Source organism: Mustela lutreola, chromosome 1, assembly GCF_030435805.1.
Source record: "Mustela lutreola isolate mMusLut2 chromosome 1, mMusLut2.pri, whole genome shotgun sequence".
NCBI lineage: Eukaryota > Metazoa > Chordata > Mammalia > Carnivora > Mustelidae > Mustela > Mustela lutreola.
The window spans coordinates 250030547-250050284 of NC_081290.1; the positions used below are offsets into that span (position 1 = coordinate 250030547).

At 41.1% G+C, this 19738-nt stretch overlaps 1 protein-coding gene across 2 annotated transcripts in view; it reads left to right on the plus strand.

The window, feature by feature from the left end:
* NELL1 (neural EGFL like 1) overlaps positions 1-19738 on the plus strand; it is an 847777-nt gene that overhangs the window by 222005 nt on the left and 606034 nt on the right. For both annotated transcript variants that reach the window (XM_059138327.1, XM_059138338.1), the window contains exon 12: positions 5431-5559. In XM_059138327.1, coding sequence (XP_058994310.1) covers positions 5431-5559 — 129 coding nt within the window. The remainder of the gene's footprint in view (positions 1-5430; positions 5560-19738) is intronic.

Below are 19738 nucleotides of genomic sequence, written 5' to 3' on the forward strand. Positions count from 1 at the left end.
CCCTTTGTGTGCAAAATGGATTAGAGACTGGGCAAGAAGGGGAATAGGAAGCCAAATGAGGCCATGTTCATTTGAGAGATGATAATAGTTTGGATTGGGATGGGTTTTTCTTATTACAGTGAAGTGGAGGAGGAAATGATGTGTTCAGGAGATTTTTACAACATAAAATTAACGTATGCAATCCAATTTGGGAACATGAAGCCTCTACCCAGTTTTGTACAGTTGAAGTAAATCATAACTTGACCTGAGCAGGCAACTTCTATTTCTTCTCTCTATTCCCTGCCCCCACAGCTGCTGAAAAGTATCAGGGTCTCATTTTCATGGAGTTTCAAAAATTTTCCCCAAGTGTTTATGTGCACTGAATGTGGACTAATTGGAAAGCTCTTTAGGAGTTCCATTTCCAGAATGGCTTTGTTGATTAATGTAAGGAAATTAAGGTGATTTTGGTGATTAGCAACTTAGGCTTGGGCTGGTAGGTTTGTGGTTTAAAAATAAAAGGTAGAACTCTTAAACTTTAAAACTTAGAAAAGAAAATGTTTTTTCGGTTGATGTAGGTGGATGTGTTTAAAAAATTTCTATAAAGGAGCGCCTAGGTGGCTCAGTGGGTTAAAGCCTCTGCCTTCAGCTCAGGTCATGATCCCGGGTCCTGGGATCGAGCCCCGCATTGGGATTTCTGCTCAGCAGGGAGCCCTCCTCTCTCTGTGCCTGCCTCTCTGCCTGCTTGTGATCTCTGTCTGTCAAATAAATAAAGAAAATCTTTAAAAAAAAATTCTATAAAAATTGACACAATATTTTAACCTTATATTCCATGAAGCATGTGAAGAATGACATGCAACAGTACCATATATTTTAATAACTCTGTTTAGTGTTAAAGGTTAAGTTGTATTAGAGAAATTGGCTATATATTTGCCTCTAGAGGAACATGGTATAGTTCTCTGCATATTTATAGATTCCTTTGTTCCAGATCACACTTAGTGTGGCCTGATAGGTATTTAAGTGTTTGAAGTGACTTAGGCATATTAGGAACCTGGAGGGTGGGGCAGTATATTTGAGGGGTCAGGGCAAAGAGGACTCCTAGTTTTCTGGTTTAGGGGGATAAAGGTACTGAAGATGAATGTGAAGAGCCCAGAGAATGTGGATTTGGGAAGTAACATCGAGCGTTTGGTTCTGACTCAGTGACCTGTGAGTGCCTGCAGGACATCCAGATGCACTGTCAAGTGGCTTTTGGCTCTAATGGTATAGTCTATAAAGTGGGATATGCTGGATAGTCAGTGCTATTCCCTATACTCTAGAGGGGACTCTGAGCCTTTACTGTTGTTTCTAGGGAAGAGTAGATGTTATCAACCAGGGGCCAGAAATAATGGGGTGCAAGCATTGCCCTACACTCAGTTTCTGCAGAGAATGGATTGGCAGAACCTGCAGTTGGGTCCTGAGTGGACCCATTTAGAAACCTTTCATAGGACATAGATGGGTGATAATCCACTGAGTGTAATCGTTAGTTATCTAATGACAACTACTAAGTGTAATCATTAGTTGTCTAATGACAAATACTAAGCTTCCAAGTATTTAAATTGCAGAAGGATTATTTTCTTAGTGTTCTTCACAAGACCTTCAGAATGAAGTCACAAGACCTTCAGAATCAAATCCTGACTACGGTAACTTGAATAAAAAAAGTTCATGTCTCAACCACATTTTCCTAATGTGTAATGTAAGGATGACAGTAATTTTTCGGAGTGTCGAGGGTTTTGCAAGGTAAGGTGTTCAATAGGCTTAGCGCTATGCCTGGCGTGTTGGAAGAAGTCAGGAAATAGCAGTTTCTATAATTAAGATGTTTTCTGTGTTTGCGCCAGTGCTAGTTAAAAGAACTTGCCATATTCCTCTATTACAGGAGTATAATTCCAGAGGCGCGAGGCACTTATTAAAAATAGTCAAGTAAAAAGTCAAGTAGAAGAACTTGAATATTGGGCTGTGTGTATGTGTATTCCACAATCTAATCACAGTTTCTAATTTTGGAAAAAAAAATTGATTTAAGAAAGAAGGTGACTTTCAGTAGTCTCGTGCATCAGACTCTGTTGATAAACAGCTGAAGGAAAAATAATGCCAGGGGCTAGCTAGAGGACGTGTTGAGGAGATTGTGGTGGCAACCAAAGACAAATATCCAGGAAAGGAAGGATCTGTATCCTAAATGTCATGCTACGGAAACACATCAGATAAGAAAGACAGATCCTTTAGAAGGATTCTTAAGTGTGGAGAAGTGAGGATTTATGACGTGGCAGCCAGTTCCGATGCTGGGGTGGGGTTTAAGGAATGAGCATGTCCAGCTGGGGTGATGAAAGTGTCCTAAACCTGGATTGTGGTCATGGCTTCACAACTGTATAAATTTATTAAAAACCATCAAAGCCTATCTTTATATAGAGGTGAGTTTTATGGTATGTAAATTACACCTCAATAAAAATGCTTAGAGAAAGAAAAATGGTGACTAGCAAACCAGTCACATTGGCCTTCCAGTTGGTTCAGAGGGTGGAGGCATTAAATACATTAAATACCACAATAGATTCACTGGTCTGTTCATTCACTTGTTAATTTACCCTCCCCTGTTTCCGGCTGGCCATAAGTCTATCCATCTCTAAGCCATCCATCCAATTACCCTTGTGTGGGAAGCTTTGGTTGAGAGAAATGAATCAGACATAGACCCTGACTTAAAGAAGTTGGAGTGATCAAAGTGAGGATTTTTTGTTAAAAGTGGTTGAAATTTCTGCACGGAAAATAGAGATATATTGAGAATGAGAAGAAATGTATATTATGGTCTGTTTGAACCTACACATGCAAAAAGGAGATCTTCTTTAGCTTTTGGATGTCGAGTGCTTAGGAACTTGTTGCTTTGGGGAGTGCAGTGGAATGGCCTAGTGAGGAAGAACCTTGGCCTCAGACCTGGGTTCTGGCTCTGTGTGCCTACCATGACTAGCTTCTCCAAACCGCGACTGCCTCCTCTTTAAAATACAGATATTAATTTCAGTTTCTTAGGGTTGTTAATAGAATTGAATGGGCCAATGCATGTAAAACACTTGAGTGTCTGGCATACAGTATGTAATCAATAAATGTTATTATTATTATATCAGTGGCAGATTCTTTATACACTCTCCAGATGCACCCCTCTTCCTCATGGGTTGGAGTCCCCTTCCTTTCTGTAGGATTTGCTCCTCACCCCTCCCCATGTTTCTATCTGTGATGAACCCAAGGTCAAGTTTTATATCCTCTAGAAGTGCTTTCTGCTTCCCTGAAACACTGATTATTTATACCTTTCACATCTCACTTAATATAGATTGCCTTGTTTACACTACCCCTGTATCTGGCGTGTAATATCTTAGCTTGTAATTTTCCTTGTGTGCAGAGAACAGGTTTCACTCATCTTTATTTTGCTCCTATAAGCTGGTGTGGTGCCTCCATCCACAGAAGCAGATGCCCCATAAATAAAGATCATTCATTCCTGCAGAAAGGCAAGTGGGCAGTGTGACTAAGTACTGCTTGAAAGAAGGCCTGGGTTAATGAATGAAACATAGGTTTTTGGCACAGTGGTCAGGCCCCACCAAAGTAGATTTGACATGAAGGTTGGTTTGTCCCATGGGCCCTTCATTGTCCTTGAAATACAATTTACCCAACCCCCTTCATTGTGGATTGACATGGCATACGCTTGATAAAGATGCGTTGGGACATCAACATTGTTTGAGTGGCTCTTTTTCCTGCCTGTCAAATGCACACAGAAGGAAAAGGACAATTGCAGTCTCCCGGAAAGAAAAAGAAGAAACAAAGAATACATGTCATAATGGATGCACGTATGACCTTGAGTCAGGCTTCCCAATGCAAGAAAACGTGACAATGTAATTATTGATCAGTTCTGACATGGGGAAGGAAGTCCAGGCATTTTCTCTGGCAGTGAGAGCTGTGATGTCTAAAAATTGCCTCTTCGGTAGCAAAAGCAAGGCTTTTTATTTGTAATGGTTATTTTAAGCCTTTAAATCCTCCTAGAAGTGTTTTTGAGTGGCAGAGGTTGCAGATTTCCAGCAAGTTAAGCTTTTGCTCTGATTTTGGTTGGGGGAAGTTAGCAGATCGCAGGTAGTGAGGCTGAATCTGATACTGAGCTCACCTATGGCTTTGGGTTCACTCTCTGATATCCTGAGGAACAGTTAAACGCTTCACTTTTTAATCCCTAAGTTTTGCTAAGAAGGATGTATAATACGGTAAAAAGTACATGGGCCTTGAAGTTCACCAGACCTGATTTTAGAACCCTGGCATCTCCACTTACTAGCTAGATGTCAGTTTGAGCTTCTTTTTCCTTGTCTAGACATGAAGGAGAGCTAAAGGAGTGTCAAAAGGGTATTTTAGGGAGAAAAGTAATTATCCTGGAAGGAATGTCTGAGATTCAAAAAGAGTGTTGGGAAAATAAATGTTTAACACGTGCTTTAAAAATGATGCCCCGGGGCACCTGGGTGGCTCAGTGGGTTAAATCTCTGCCTTTGGTTCAGGTCATGATCCCAGCATCTTGGGATTGAGCCCTGCATCAGGCTCTCTGCTCAGTGGGGAGCCTATTTCCCCCTCTCTCTGCCTGCCTCTCTGCCTACTTGTGATCTCTCTCTCTGTCAAATGAATAAATAAAATCCTTAAAAAAAAAAAATGATGCTCCTGGGAAACATTCAAGGATGTTCCTTGCAGCATTGTGATTCAAAACCTGCAAGTCATCCCAGTGCCCTTCTGTAGCATAATGGACAGATGGCTGAATGTTCATTGCTATAGAATATCATACAGCGTTGATGAATGAACTATGGTTATGGGTGTTATCAGGGACAAATAGAAAAAAAAACACCATAGAGAATATGTAAAATAACATTTCTTTCATGGGAAGTTCAAAATGGGCAAAACCTGAATGATCTATTTAGAAATAAGTGCCTATATCTGGCCAAACTAAAAAACATGCAAGGGAGTGATTAACACAAAATTCAGGATAATTATTTTTGATGGCCAGAAGCAGGGCTCTTTGGGGAAGTGTCATTAAGGGGCACTGATAATATTCTGGTCGTATTAGTTCTATATATCCATATGGATTCATTCTGTATATTTTTTATGAATCATGAATTTTGTACTAAGACAATTTAAAAAGACTGGTTATGTTAGAAAGTGAGGAGAAGGGGATTCAGGGTCCGCATGGATCAAAGCCTTCCAGAAGGAACCTGCTTTGACCATTAAGGAGAAACATCTCAAGCATGAGACAGTCCAGAGTTTCCCATTCCTCTTCTCCCACTCCCTTCCTAGACCAGCTTTGCACATTGCCAAGGTCTGTGTTCATGTATGGTGCTGATAGACTGAAGAAAATTCACACTTTAGGATTTGCAAGTCTTCTGTTCTCTTCTGACATGAAATTTTATTCACTTTTAGGTCATAACTTTTGTGCAGAAGGTCCTAAATGTGGTGAAAACTCAGAGTGTAAAAACTGGAATACAAAAGCTACCTGTGAGTGCAAGAATGGTTACATTTCTGTTCAGGGAGATTCTACTTACTGTGAAGGTAAGTGAGCTATTTAATAAAGTCGTCGGCGAGAAATGTATTCCTGGTAGACATGGTGGATGGTTGGAAGCCATCACTTAGTTCTGGTCTTTCAGGAACCTCCAAGAAATGACATCAACTCTTGAGGGTGAGCCGTTCTCCTGCTGTCTCCAGGCTTCTCAGTAGCATGTGAGAGCGAGACCTTTGGAGGTTGTTCTGAAACACAGCAAAACCACAAAAGCAATAGGGCTGTAGCAGATCCAATGTTCTGCTTTCACTGTAATTAACAATCACTAGCAAAACCGTAAAGACATAATTTTCTGTTGTCTTCCGTAGATTTTTCTTTCTAAGTTCAGCTAAATGTGACATGGTGGATCCTCTTTCTGAATGATGCTTTGATCCTACCTTTGACCTAACTGCCTTCTTCTTCACCTGCCAAGGTCAGATTTCTTTTTCACCTGGGCTTCTTAATGACTGATTCATGAGTTGCTAATTCACAAACTCTATTAAAAGTCACCGTGACAGATGGACTCATAACTTTGGCACTTGGACGGGTGCCATTATAGGGGTTAGTGGCTTCAAGCATCACTGATCCCATTTCCACTCTAGAGAGCAGAACAGCTCCCGTGTCTGATGTGAATGCCTCTTTCCGAGCTCAGTGCTCCACCTTGGAGTGAGCCTTGCACACTCCTGGTCTTGTCTAGTGCCCTAGTATCTGAGTGCGCCCATTCTCAGAGCACACTGGCTATGTCTCATCAATTTAGGGAAGTTCTGATAAACGAAGTGATGGCAAAGCTGTTTTGTGTCCTGGTTGGACCCAGTCATTCCTGTTATGACCGCAAACAGTGCATTGTACCTTGATGCTCGTAACCCGGGAAAGTAGATGTCTGGAATGGGACGAATGCTGAAAAACCTTGATCATGCTCTTCCAGTTGGTCGGGTTCTCTGCTGGCTCATGCATTCTCAACGTAAAGAGAGTTCATGATGATAATGGCAAATTTTTTTCTGTCTGTTTTCTATCATTGGTCCTTGCTTAATTTTTTTGGCTTTGACTAAGGACTGCTTGAGTTGTTAGGAAAATGTGTCTAATCATCACTACTGCTCAGTACTTGGATGGCCTATAGTTTTGGTTTCTCCTAGGAAGACTTGACTTTATTCACTACTTCTTTGTTTCTCATTAACGATACAGTATAGTAGGTCTTTTCCATTTCTCCTTCCCATTTCCTCTTTGGCTTACTTTTGTAGATTTAAACTTGATTAAAGAAACAAGGCAGTTGGGAGGATGAAGCTGGCCTTTTGCTTATGATTCGTTTCTCATCTATCATTCAATATCTTGTTATTCATTTGCCAGTTTTGAGGAAGAACACCATTAGTTTCTTGAATGTTTATTTATCTTAGCATGCGCATGTGAGCAGGGGAAGGGGCAGAAGAGGAGAGAATCTCAAGCAGACTCCCGCAGAGCACAGAGCCTGGTACAGGACTTGATCTCACAACCCTGAGTTTATGACCTGAGCTGAGATCAAGAGTCAGATGCTCAACCCACTGAGCCACCCTGGCACCCCAGAATGCTGTTAATTTCACATTAATCCCTACTTCACATTAATCCCTACTTTTTTTTTTTAATATCTTAGGCTGTTTTTAATTTTTGTCAGAAAATTTAATTTCAAAACTTCATAATATGAATATTCTCCTCCTCATTTCCCATGGAAAAATCCTACAAGCCAGGTAATGATCTAAAAAATTTACTCATGGTTCTCTCTGGGGATAGACTGTGAACAATTATAAAAATGACAGAAGGAACCTCAAAATAACTTGAATCCTGGCTCACCTCCTGGCAGAACCAGTATACCTACCATTCTTGACTCCTTTCAGTTCTTGAGACCTAGCAGAATCTTGGAGAAAATTGCTGGTTTGCAAGTCGTTTGGGACTGTTTCATTCCTCACTGATGCCTTTTTTTTTTTTTTTTTTTTTAAATCAGCTGCATGAGAAGTCATTTGTGATTGTTAATCTGTCCTTTGTGTGTGAGGCCTTACTTACTGGTAATGATGAGTGATTCGAGGTCTGAATCACTGTTTCTTGGATGTATTTCTTTTTAGCCTAGTGTATGTGCCTTGTTTTGGGCCGGTGCATATTGTGGCGCCATCTTGGGTAACAGTGATGTGCTCAGGCTTCATCCTTTCTCTCTCACTGTGGAGACGTCCTGTGAGTTCCAGCAGGCTTGTGCATGCAGAAGAGAGCACTTAGAGGAAATGATCAAATGTTAGAGCCCATGTGTGGTATAAGAATAGAACTCAGGAGTAAAGCAGGTGTCAAATACCGGCCATTCTAGTGGGAGGCACAGGGAACGAACTGGAGTGAGTATCCTCATTTAGAGCCAATGTCTACCTCTCCTCTCACTCTGCCATTGTCAGCACATTGGACATGGGCCTTATTTTCCTTTGGTGGCTGATGACTGCCATAGCCTTAAGCATGATGTCCTAACACCAGTGTCACAAGTAAGCAAGGAAGGAAGGGGGGATGGGTAAAAACCTTTCGCTCTGTGAGGTTCTTTGTGTGTATAAAGACAGCTCTTCCTAGAAGGTTCCCTGTAACCCCCTGTGCCTGCCCCCATGCAGAAGGATTTTGCTCTCATATTTTTCAGATCTGGCACAATTTTTGGGAAAGGGAAATGAGGTGACTGTTACTGGTTTGGGTTGTGTTCAATTATTGGAGCTGGAGTAGGGGTTTGTCTTCCCTGAGACCAAATGATCTTTGTCCTTTAGCTGAACCACTTAGGACTGTGGCAGTGGGAAGGGGGGAGTGATTTTAGGTGGGCAGAAATCTATGTCTGCCCCATTCTTCTATGGTCAAACACAGTTTATGGTCATGTCCCAGCTCCGTCATCAGAACTATGCCCAACAATGGTCTGGTAGACAACATTAGAGGTCACCAAGTGCCCACCTGGGTACCAGGGACTCTGAGGCTGAGTTCATTGTCTTACCATAGTGGAGAGAGAAGTAGATCCTTAGGTACCTATGAACTGCTTTGGGCAAGTTATTTTTTACTCCGAGTATAAATGGAGTGAAAATGACTTATATTGTACAATGTACAATGAACAAGACTGCCTTGCAAATTAAAACAAAATATTACACACATTGTCCAGGCTATCTTGAAAAGCCTATTCAGGCTCTCAGTGGAGAAAGAAGCACAAAAGGCTTTCAATTTCCTTAACTTCCTAGGGTAGTAGCAGAGATACGGTGCATTAAAGACTCTGGCTCTGCAGAGATTGCAGGAGAAACCACCATCGAGAAGCTATCGGAACTCTTAGTCAATCAATAGAAGATAATAAGACCTTTTGTCAGGTATGATACAATTCAGAGGAGATCGTTTCATTTTGCCTTGTCCAACTCAGCACCAGTGTTCCCCATTTTGAAAACAGTTGTAGTTGGATTTTGGTGGTTTATGAATCTGGTCTGCCGAGGCTTTTTATCTCTGCAATGGTATTTTCAATGAGTTGGTCTTAAATGGATCCTGATACATTGGCTTACATGAGAGGCAGTGTCTGGGAAAGTATAGCAATTGGGGGGTCTACTCATTATCCTGAATATGGAGTCTGCATAAGTAGCCTCACAAACTTTTTCTTGCTATAGTTGAAAGTTATTTAGAAGAAGAAAAGCACAGTGTGGTGTCATAGACTTCATGCAATCTGCCAGTGTGGTGTCATAGACTTCATGCAATCTGCCAACCATGGGAAGTACTGCAATTAGCATTAAGTCATAATAATTTTTACTTACAGACTGCTCTGGATTTTTCAAAGTCCTCTCTGTGTATATTATACTCCTGGAGACTTTATCTCCTGGAGACTTAGCGTAAACCTGTAAAGGAAGAGGCAGCGTTGGCCACATTGGCTTCATTTTACAAGTGCCAGATATTAATGCTCAGAGAAATGAAGTCAGGATAATATTCAACTCCTTTCTACTTCCTACCCTCTCCATCCCCTGTCCTGTTCCAATATTATATTTTTCTTCAGAACACTTGCTACCTCCTTGATCCAATGAAATGTGGGTGGATGTGACCTATATTTCAGGGTAGAAGCTCTAAGACCTATTTTAAGGGTCCACCTTATTCTCTTTTCTTTGTAATGCAAAATTGGCACTATTCCAGAGCATTTCTTCTCCTTTACTTGGGATTCCAGAATGAAGAGTGCATGGACCAGTGGGATAATCGACAGGAGATGGATGTGTGGCATGCATGAGAAATAATTGTCTGAATCGTGGAAGTGCTGAGGGGTGCAATTATCTGAGGGTGCGATTACCTTTGCGTAATGTAGCCAAAGCCTACCGTATCCCTTCCTGAATTAGCTGGTAGAAATTGTGTGGTTTCAGAAAGATAAGCTCTAGCTCAGTGCTCATGAATGAAAGCATTTTTTTTTTTTTTTTTTAAATAGACCAAGCATTGAAAGTTACTAGAAAAAGTGCCAATTGAGTGGGTCATTAATAGTCTGCTCGGACCCTGCTGCCCTGCGATAGACTTTTTGCAGACCACAAGTTGTAAATTAGTGCTTTGTTATAGCCAATTCCAACATGGGAAATTGGATTTCCCAATGATGATGATAGTGAAACAAAGCATGTCAAAGACTTAGCAAATTGTCTGGTATTCACTAAACATTTAATGGATCACAGTAGTTACCATTATGGTCATCATTAACTTATATAATTAACGCTTATGATTGTCTTTCTTGGAAGTTGAATAATCTGTACTCCTGAGGCCAATATATTGCAAAAGTAGGCTTCCATCATTAAATCTTTTCGGGGAGAGTCCTTAGGTGGAAGGGTCAGGTCTTATCAGTTCTGTCAGGAGCGTATTGTTGGCAGTGGGGGTACCAAGTGTCATTTATAATGATTAAGCTTTTCCTCGTTGGTAAATACATGAGTGGAGATGGATTCAAGGAAGTTTTGTGGAAAAAATAATCTGTATTGGTACGAATTTAATTTCATGTCACAAAACCACTAAAATGTCTGGAACACGGCAACTGTTAGCAAGGAGATTGATAACTTCTTTGAAATAACTGGTGTGATAACGGGCCTGACCCTTTGAGTGTTAAGAGGCTGGGAAACTGGCAGAAAAGTCAGAATTCAACCAGATAGTGGTTTCAGAATAGCTAAAGGGGTAGCTATTTATTGGTTGCAGAGGGTAGTACGTAGGCGTTTCCATAGAAACAAGACCATGTGAACTCCTGATTAAGAGAATGCATGGGAAAAGAGCTAGTTGCTTAATTATACTTCTAATTATCCATGGATTAATCAGGTAACTCTTGCTGTTTTGATTTTTATAAAATGCATGAACCTCATGATACATGTAGCCCAGTTTATACTTAAATACGGGCTTTGGTCTCCTGAAGTCCTGCATTGGACAGCATAGAAATCAAAGCCTCTCTTGATTTTCTGTGCTAATAGAATCTTAACCCTAAGCTCCAGCTCTCATTTATTTCCAGGGATTCAGAATGCATGAAATATACCCTGGCGTATCCTTCCCCTCAACCCCATGGTGCATGCATGACTAATGGAGAGATCTTCTGGTACCCAGTTACCTGTCATCCTCATGCCCCTTGTCCCATCTTTCCAAGACTGTGATCTCTAGCCTTTGCTCATACTAACCCCTATGTCCCCTCCTTCCCAGCAGCAGATACAGATGAACCTTCTTCCTAGTGCTGACTTGGCTCTGCCTCTGTTGCTTTGTTCCCAAGGTTGTGTTGCAAAAGCGTCTGTTCTGTCCTCCCAGCCCCTCTTATCAACCCACACTTTCCTCTTAACTATCTTCTCAGAATTATTTAAAAAGACAAAGAATAGAAAAAGCCCAAATCCAAATCCTGGTTATTGCATTTGGGTCAAGCCACTGGGTTAATTGTTAAGTTCTGGGCTCAGGAAGGAGCCCTTGATGAATCAAGGGGGCCAAGGGTCAGGACTGAAGGTGAAAGTAGCACTGTTGTGTGTCTTTAAACCATGTTTGAGAAGATTTGTAAGAAACTGTTCTGAATTTTTAGTTAATGCTTTGTGATAAAAGTGTTGCAAGTGTTGATTAGGTTTCCAGGCTAGCACTAGTAGCCTAGTTAACTAATCATGTAGGTGAACTATGGTATGTCAAAGCTCTCCTGAATTCAGGGTCTTGAGAAGAGAGGACTATGTGCTTGTCTCCCAGTCTCTGTTAATGATACTTCCATTTACTCCATTCACAAACTGTAGAAGTCCTCAGTCCCAAACTTCCCCTCACTCCCAGTATCGGCTACATTAGGAAGTCTTATATTGGTGATCCCTCCAAAATGAATCCAAGTTCACCCATGTCTTGCCAGGACCCAAGCCTCCTTTATCGCTTGGCTAGTGATTGCAGTGGTGTCTTGCCTGCTCCAAACCCATTCTCCAAACACTGATCAGCTTGGGATTTTTAAAAATGTGAGTCTGGGGCACCTGGGTGGCTCAGTGGGTTAAAGCCTCTGCCTTCAGCTCAGGTCATGATCCCAGGGTCCTGGGATTGAGCCCTGCATTGGGCTCTCTGATCAGCGGGGAGTCTGCTTCACTTCCTCTCTCTCTGCCTGCCTCTTTGTCTGCTTGTGATCTCTGTCTGTCAAATAAATATATTAAAAAAAATCTTAAAAAAAAAAGTGAGTCCTATTATGCCATACTTTTGTTTAAAATGGTCTAGTGGCTTTTACTCCTCTTGGAGTAATGTCCCAGTTGGGTCCTAGGTAAGGCTCTCTGTGAGTGGGAACCTACCTACTACCCTGTTTTCAACTCCTACTGCTCTTTCCTCTGCCCTCTCAACTGTCAAACCATAGTTCTTTGTGCTCCTCAAACAGGCTTGTGCAATCACATAGTTCTTAGCCTGGGATACCATGCACCCACGTCTTTACAAATCTGTTTTCTAGTCATTGTTTAAATTGTAACACAAATGTCACCACTTCAGAAAGCTCTTTCCTAACCATTCTCCCTAAATGAGCTCTGGTCCTACCCTTGGCTACTCTCTGTAACATTTTTTATTTTTTCCATAGCACTTATTCTCTAAAATTGCGGGGGTTTTCCTGCTTAAAGTTTGGTGATCTTTTCTCCTTAGAATATAAGCTGTGTGATGGCAGCAATTTTATCTTATTCACTGACTCTCAAGTGCCTGGAAAAGTGCATAGTATGCTGAAGACACAGAAAAATATATATTTTTAAATTTATGAATGAATGGAAATCTCAAGCAAATTCTTGCCTTTCCACATCTGACACTGCTTTCCTTTCTTGAATCCGATTGGTTGTCTCAGTGCTGCTTAAGGGGTGCTTTTTAAAATGCAGAGTCTTGGGGCGCCTGGGTGGCTCAGTGGGTTAAAGCCTCTGCCTTCGGCTCAGGTCATTGAGCCCTGCATTGGGCTCTCTGCTCCGCCTGGAGCCTGCTTCCTCCCCTCTCTCTCTCTGCCTGCTTCTCTGCCTACTTGTGATCTCTCTCTCTGTCAAATAAATAAATAAAATTAAATTAAAAAAATGCAGAGTCTGCTCCTTTTGCTAATGCCCAGTTTCTATAATCTTACAGTGCTGCCTGCTTGAGTCCATGTAAAGAGAATCGGTTTTTAAAATAATTTTGGTCACTCGATAGCAAAAAGCTAAACAATCCAATGCAGCCATCAAAAGAAATGAAATCTTGCCATTTGCAACAACGTGGATGGAACTAGAGGGTATCATGCTTAGTGAAATAAGTCAATCGGAGAAAGGCAACTATCATATGATCTCCCTGATATGAGGGAGAGGAGATGCAACATGGGGGGTTAAGTGGGTAGGAGAAGAGTAAATGAAACAAGATGGGATTGGGAGGGAGGCAAACCCTAAGTGACTCTTAATCTCACAAAACAAACTGAGGGTTAATGGGGGGAGGGGGGTTGGGAGAGGGGGGTGGGGTTATGGACATTGGGGAGGGAATGTGCTTTGGTGAGTGCTGTGAAGTGTGTAAACCTGGTGATTCACAGACCTGTACCCCTGGGGATAAAAATATATGTTTATAAAAAATAAAAAAATAAATTAAAAAAAATGGGCAGAAGATCTGAATAGATGTTTTTTCAAAGAAGACATACTTGTGCCAGCAGGGATGTTTAATATCACTAATCATCACAGAAATGCAAATCCAAACCACAATGAGCTATCATCTCGCTCCCCAATGAAGGGCTGGTCTCAAAACAACAACTGGTGACAAGTGTTGGGGAGAATATTGCCGAAAGGGAACTTTTGTGCACTGTTGGTCAGAATGTAAATTGGTGTAGCCATTATGGAAAACAGTATGGAGGAGGCTTTCAGAAAATTTAAAAGAGAACTACCGTATGACCCAGGAATTCCACTCCTGGTTATCAGAAGAAAATGAAAATACTAATTTAGAAAGATATATGTACCCTGCTGTACCTTGCAGTGTTGTTTATAATAGCTAAGGTCTGTAAACAGAAGTATTTACTAATAGGATGAATGGGTGAGGAAAATGTGTATTATATATATATATATATATATATATATATATATATATATATATATACACACACACACACATATATGTGTGTGTGTGTGTGTGTGTGTGTGTGTGTATGTTAGAATTCGGCCATTAAAAAGAAGTCTTGCCATTTTTTAAAATTTTATTTATTTATTTGACAGAGAGAGATCACAAGTAGGCATAGAGGCAGGGGGAGCGAAGGGGGGTAGGGGAGGGAAAGGGGAGGGAAGCAGGCTCCCCGCTGAGCAGAGAGCCTGATGTGGGGCTCGATCCCAGGACCCTGGGATCATGACCTGAGCTGAAGGCAGAGGCTTTAACCCACTGAGCCACCCAGGCACCCCAGTCTTACCATTTGTGACAGCACGGAGGGAACTTGAGGGCATTGTCCCAAGTAAAGTCAGTCAGAGACGATGTACCCTCTTGTTTACAGGTGGAATGTGAAAAACAAAACCAAGCTTATAAACACAGATGGGTGGTTGCCAGAGGTGTGGGAATGGGTTGGGGACAAAAGGGGTGAAGGGGAGGGTCAAAGATACAAACTTCCAGTTATAAAAGAAGTCGTGGGGATGTAATGTACAACATGGTCCCTGTAGTTAATAATACCATATTGCATATTTGAAAGTTGCTTAAAGAAATGGTCTTAGGGGCGCCTGGGTGGCTCAGTGGGTTAAGCCGCTGCCTTTGGCTCGGGTCATGATCTCAGGGTCCTGGGATCGAGTCCCGTCTCGAGCTCTCTGCTCGGCGGGGAGCCTGTTTCCCTCTCTCTCTCTGCCTGCCTCTCCATCTACTTGTGATTTCTCTCTGTCAAATAAATACATAAAAATCTTAAAAAAAAAAAAAAAGAAATGGTCTTAAAGGTCCTCATCACACACATAAAAAAAATAGTAACTGTAGGGATGGATGTTAACTCTACATCTTGTGATCACACATATCAAGTCATGTTTTAATAACTGAAACTAATGTTATATGTCAATTATATCTCAATAAAATTTTAAAAATTAACAGAAAAAAATGTTGTGGCTTGACCCAATAGAAGCTTTCATTTCCGTTCACATGGACGTTCAGGTGGATGTTCCTGGTTAGAACGGGGCTTTCCTCAAAGTTGGGATTCAGGAATCTAGACTCTTGTCCTCTTTGGCTCCGCCATGTGTAATATGTGGTTTCCAAAGTTGCCATGAAAGGGAAAAAGGGAGTAGAAGGTGATGAAAGGGAGGTTTTTGTAGGGCCAGCGGGTCACAATTCACTGGCCAGAATTTAGCACTAGCTGTATCTAACTGCTTGAGGGGCTTGTAAATGCTGTCTAGCTCTGTGCCCAGGAGGCCAAAGAATCTGTTTTGGTGAAGAGGTTTTCTGTTTTTGCCACAGATACTAAATGAAAAAATCCTCCCCCTCCATTAACTTTATGCTTTTTGCCTTTTGTTTATTGCCTGTGTCTCATCCAAATGGACTTCTGGCTTCAACTGGTTGTATTAACACTTGTTTACTTGGAAACTTGGTAGGATTTATGGAAATGGTCTCTTGTACATTCTTGCTTGTCTTTTCTCCAGGCTTCTCTGTGGCTTCTGTTGTATCACTGCATCTGGATCTGTTCTTTCCCCAATATACCCTACATGCCAAAGTGACCCATCTCCTTTTCCTTCCATAGAACAGTTATAGCCTCTCATGTGCTAGAATTTTGAGGTTTATGTTAGAAAGCAAACAACTCATGGAACAAGCTTATACACATTTGTAAAGGATTGATACCTCAATAATGTTCCCAGAGATAAATGTATTCTCTAAAGAGGATGCTTGTTAATTAAGAAAATCCCCAAACTGTTAGATCTCAAGCAGCAGAGCAAAAGAAAGTAGAAATTTAAAGCAGCGTGAATGTGGAAAAGAGCACACTGAGGCATGGAGACAGAACAAATTGTCCTTCCTGGACTTTTGCCTTGGTAGTCAGCTGTCCTTAAATATTCCTCCTTTCTAGCATTTTCTCTGCCTCCATTTTTTTTTTTTTTCCTTGACTACTCTCAAGGCAGTGATGTAGTGGAAGAATATTGAACTAAGGATAAGGAGATCTTGATTGATCCTGGCTGTATCACTTAGCCATTGAGTGACCTTGGAAAGTCACCCAGTTCTTCCATGTCTTGATCCAGGACTTGAAACAAGGTTTGCATAGATTCCTTTGGTTGTGAAGGTTAAATGAGATATTGAATGTGAAAGCATTCTATGAAGGCTAAAGTAATGTAACTCATTACTGTAATATTATTTATGATAATTATAATTATATATTATATTAAATTATATAAAATATACATTGTATATATAATATATAATTATATGTAATATACAATTATATATGTTTATAATAGATAATTATATAATTATTAATATATATAATTGCCACTGTATAATAAATATTTTCATCATTGTCAATAATTGGACTAGAACTTGGTATTTAGCTATCCAGGGTTGAGTTATATACGTGTTGAGTTAATACGAGTATATACACGTATGCATATACACATATTCAGGATATGTATCAAACTATGATGGTTAATTTTATGTATCTTGACTAGGCTAAGAGATACCCAGATTGCTGGTAAAACATTGTAAAATATTGTTCGTGCATGTGTTGGTGATGGCGTTGTGTTTCTGGAAGAGATGAGCATCTGATTCAGTAGATTGAGGAAAGAGATCTGCACTCACCAGTATGGGTGGGAATCCTTCAATTTGTTGAGGATCTGAATGGAACAAAAAGCAAAGAAGACTAAATTCCTTTTTGGTCTTCTTGAGGTATGACAGCCATCTTTTTCTGCATTGGGACATTGGAGTTCCTGGTTCTCAGGCTTTTGGATTCTGGGACTTAACACCAGCAACTTCCTAGTCCTTAAGCCTTTGGACTTGGACTGAGTTATGCTATTTCCTTTCCTGGTTGTCCATTTTTTAGATAGATTTTTGGCCTCCAAAATGCTATGAGCCAACACTTATGATAAATTTTCTCTTTATGTATCTATATACATCGTGTTGGTTTGGTTTCTCTGGGGAATCCTGACTGGTACATCTACCAATGTGTATATTGAGCTATTGTTTTATGTTGAACCCTCTGCTGGTTATTATGGGATTTATAGAAGTGGGGCTATCTGCAGTGCTGTAGGTGAATGGCACTGGCTAGAATTCCACAGTATGAAGCCTTCAACATTGTGCGTAGTGGCCCTACCAAGGGCATAGAGAAGAGTCAGAACTAGGGTCTTGTCTCATTCTTTCCACAAACATTAATTAAGCACTTACTCGGGCTGAGTCCTGTGTTGGGTTCTGGGAATTCAAAGATGATTAAATCAGAATTCCTTTTCTCAAGAAGCTCATACTGGAAAGGAGAAGGGAGCCTTATAATCAGATAGTAGAAGTAAAACAGGAATTTTTCCATTTTAGGATTTGAATTGTGTCTTAGGCATATACTAGTTGAGAGCAGTGCATTCTGCCAGTGGAAAATGGCACAGGATGCCCAGAGGAGGGGGCATTTGAGCAGAGGCCAGTTTTCAGGAGGACATGTGAGGGAAAGCATCCCCAGGAGAGGGATTAGCATATGTAAAAGTACAAAGTGAAAAGTTTAGCATGGCTAGAACATAGGAATTTGGTAGGCGATGAGAAAAGAGAATTGGCCGATGGTCAGATGGTAAAGAGAATTAATTGTAGGCCTGCTGAGGACGTTCAGTTTTATCCTGTAGGCCTGTGTGCGTCCTTATAGGATGCAGGCATCACAACACGTGGAAAAGTAGATCCACTGGGATATGGAGAAAACACTGGAGCTTTACTTTCATCTTACTCTTCTCATTTTCATTTTGGTGTAAGTTAAATAATGTACGTGAAGTATTAGTCTGTATTGGTATATATTAGTATTATACGTATGTATCGAAGAAATATTTTCATAAAGAAAGTATATGCCCCCAAATCATTACCTATTACTAATAATCACTAGTTTAGGCCATAGGATAGTCAGTGGAGGGTCTTGGGGTTGGATTACATTACTGGATTGGCATGTTTGGAAAGTCATGCTCATTGCCACATAGAGAGGCAGCATTGTGGAGAGGCTGGAGTCAGGGAGCCAGATTGGGCAGCGTTGCTGAAATAATTGGTATCTTCATGAGTTCTCAGGCTTGGCTGCAGTGGATACTGAGGAGATAAGTCATCACTGAAATAACCAAGATGTGCTTATTCAGTTTTGCTTGGTTCCTTTCCCCAAATCGTTGTAGAAGTGTTAGATCTGATTCTTGACCATGGCTTCCCTTTGAGAGCTCTGATGCCTGGCATTTTCCTGGCAGAATCTTTCTTACTGTAGTCTTTGGAGAATTGGTCAGAGGGGCGGGTGGTATCCAGAGGCCAAGCCTGTGAAGATGGCTGTCTGTTATTTTCCACTGACATACTTCCACTTTAAGTGTCTCTTTGAAAGACATTATTTATGTATTTTTTGTCTGGTACTTAGTGTTTCTATGTAGCAAAAGGAAGGAAGAGAAAAAAGAAAAGTCCCTGCTCCATTTTCAGGGACAAATCCAAGGTAGAGCTCTAAATGGAAATAGAAATGGAGTAGATTTAAACTTTTTTGGTTATTAAAAAATATCCCTTAAGTTATCTCAAGATTGTTAATATCTAGACAGGATTGAGAAAAATTGGACTCGGGAAGCTGTTATTGTGTCTTTGCTTTGTGACTGGCCCAGTGTCTGCTGTGGCTTCTGCTTCTTGATGAAATTTGTCTGGACAAACAAGAATTGTACACTCCAAATAATGAGGGAAAGATAGCAGAGTACAGTGGGAAGATTTGGCTTAGATTTGGTGCATCTTGGTTAGAAGTTCTGGCTCAACCATTTTGGGAACATCGACCACTCTGCCTTTCCCCTTTGTAAAACCCGTGTCAAATACTTTTTAGTGTCTTTTAAGAATTGATAAAAGAACTCAAGAGAGTTAAAAAGTCTAAAACAGGATCTAGTACAAAATAGGATTTTAATAAATGCTCAGATGTAATTAAGTCTTATGGTGTATGGCTCAGAATGTTTGTCAGTGAGTTAGGCGGTAAAGAAGAGGACTGATTCCTAGAATTAGGGTGAAAGATGCCATCAGAAGGGTCTTGAAAGATCAGGACAAAAGTGACTGAAGGATGATGAATATGTGATGGGGAAGTCTGTGTTCCTCTGGAGACTCGAGCTGAAACCATGGGGGTGTGGTGGAGTTTGCACAGCTTTGGGAGGAGTGAGCAGGAGATCACCAATACCGTTGAGAACAGTTTCATTCAAGGCCTGGAGGTGCCCGAGAGCAAGGCCACTGTTAGTTTGTCTGGAATCCTAGTGGGAGGTGGAGAGGGGGGAGTGCAGAGTTGGGAGGCCTTGTGGATTTGATGAAGTTCGGACTGTACTCCAAGAGCAATGGGAAGTTGTTGGAGGGTTTAAGAAGGATGCAGTAAGATACGATCAGTATCTCTGGAAAGCGTTCTGGCTGCAGCGGAGGCCAGAGTGTAAAGTAGGAATTCCAGTGGTCAGTCTGTGGCTGACAGTAATTGAGGCTGGATGGAGTGGGGGGAGTGGAGGTGGGAAGAAGGTGGGAGGTGAGATCAGGAGGATCGGTTGGTTGGTTGGATGCAAGGGGCTGGTTGGATATTACGTGGAAAGTGAATTTGGAATCAGTTCTCTGGCTACTGGATTTATACCACATCAAACTAATTGTTGGGCTTTCTCCTCTGGGTTC